Raw genomic sequence first — 1190 nt, 5'->3', positions numbered from 1 at the left:
CCACTAATTGTTAGTGGCAGAGCTATAGATACATTTTTGATAGCGCATCAAAAGCGGGATATTTATGAGAAGGTCTGTCGGACAGATGGACAGTGACTCCACAACCAAGAACCGGCCCACAGCAGGCAGCAGTCGAAGAAAGAGAAAATTTACATTTGGAAATGCGCGCTCACTGGGTAGCATCTGCGAAATAATATCGAATATTCCGACTTCTCATTCTGACAAAAACGGGCGAGGCTGCCAAAACTGAACGCTAGATGGCGACTCGAAATATTTAACTGTTTCTTATTTCCACATATAGATGGCACTGTCTATTGGTTTGAAAATGTATGTAAAATGCATGTAGAAACTGCGTAAAAAACATGTAAAATGAAAGAAAACATAAAATTAAATTAAATTAAACAAAATTGGGTCTTTAATACAACTGAATCACATAAAAATATATTTCAATTGTTGGAACCAATTTTTTTTTGGTCGTAGGCCACATAACATTTGGATGCAGAACAGTCTCAGTTCAAAAAGAACTCAATCAAGTTGGTCAGCCGGCGCATGCTGACGTAGTTGACTAGCACACAGTAGCCGTAGCAGGTGTAGATGTAGGCCCACCACTGAACGTGGAGCGGCTCCTTGAACCAGGCGCCACTTCGCAGGCGTCCCACTCCCTGAATGCCATAGGGCTGCAGGACGTAGGCGTGATGTCGTTCCGTGACAAGGCGCCGGAACACCGTCCCGCACAGATGGACCACGGTCAGCAAAAGGATGAGTCGCCGCAGGTGTACCAGCAGCAGCACCATTTTCTTTTGCGTTAATTTCCTGCACTCAAATTACTCTCACTTGTACCGCTTCTGAAGATTTTGTTCTTAATTTTCGCGTATTTATTTTCACTTCTTCGTCTTTCGATTTATTTTCGCATTTTCGCGAGTTCTTTGCGTTGCGCCTTGTCGTTTTGTTTTCCTCGCATTTTTCGCCTGCCTCTGTGGTGGAAATTATATATAGATAGATATATAAAACCGATTTCAGCTGGCAACACTTGCCAAAAAGTTTTCACAACTGTTTCTCGATCGAGAGCTTTTTCCGTTTGGCGGTTAGCTGTGCAATATTTGATTTTGAAAACTGTTTAGAATTAAAATGCCGCTTCTAATGCTGTGTTTACACATAATGTTGTAATAGATTCCAAGCAAATCAACTGG

General features: G+C 42.0%; 1 protein-coding gene across 1 annotated transcript; it reads right to left on the bottom strand.

The window, feature by feature from the left end:
* Positions 1-461: 461 nt before the first annotated feature.
* LOC117579871 lies at positions 462-981 on the bottom strand. The gene has a single exon (XM_034265992.1). It carries the CDS (start codon positions 792-794, stop codon positions 510-512), a length of 285 nt encoding a protein of 94 aa, XP_034121883.1. The 5' UTR covers positions 795-981; the 3' UTR covers positions 462-509.
* Positions 982-1190: the final 209 nt, after the last annotated feature.

This window comes from Drosophila guanche, unplaced genomic scaffold (genome assembly GCF_900245975.1).
Source record: "Drosophila guanche unplaced genomic scaffold, DGUA_6, whole genome shotgun sequence".
NCBI lineage: Eukaryota > Metazoa > Arthropoda > Insecta > Diptera > Drosophilidae > Drosophila > Drosophila guanche.
The sequence above is the reverse complement of the archived record's forward strand: the minus strand, read 5'-3'. Positions and strand labels throughout refer to the sequence as shown.

What these genes read in the sequence shown, in the direction of transcription:
- LOC117579871 (XM_034265992.1), bottom strand. Translation starts at nt 794, where the DNA reads ATGGTGCTGCTGCTGGTACACCTGCGGCGACTCATCCTTTTGCTGACC.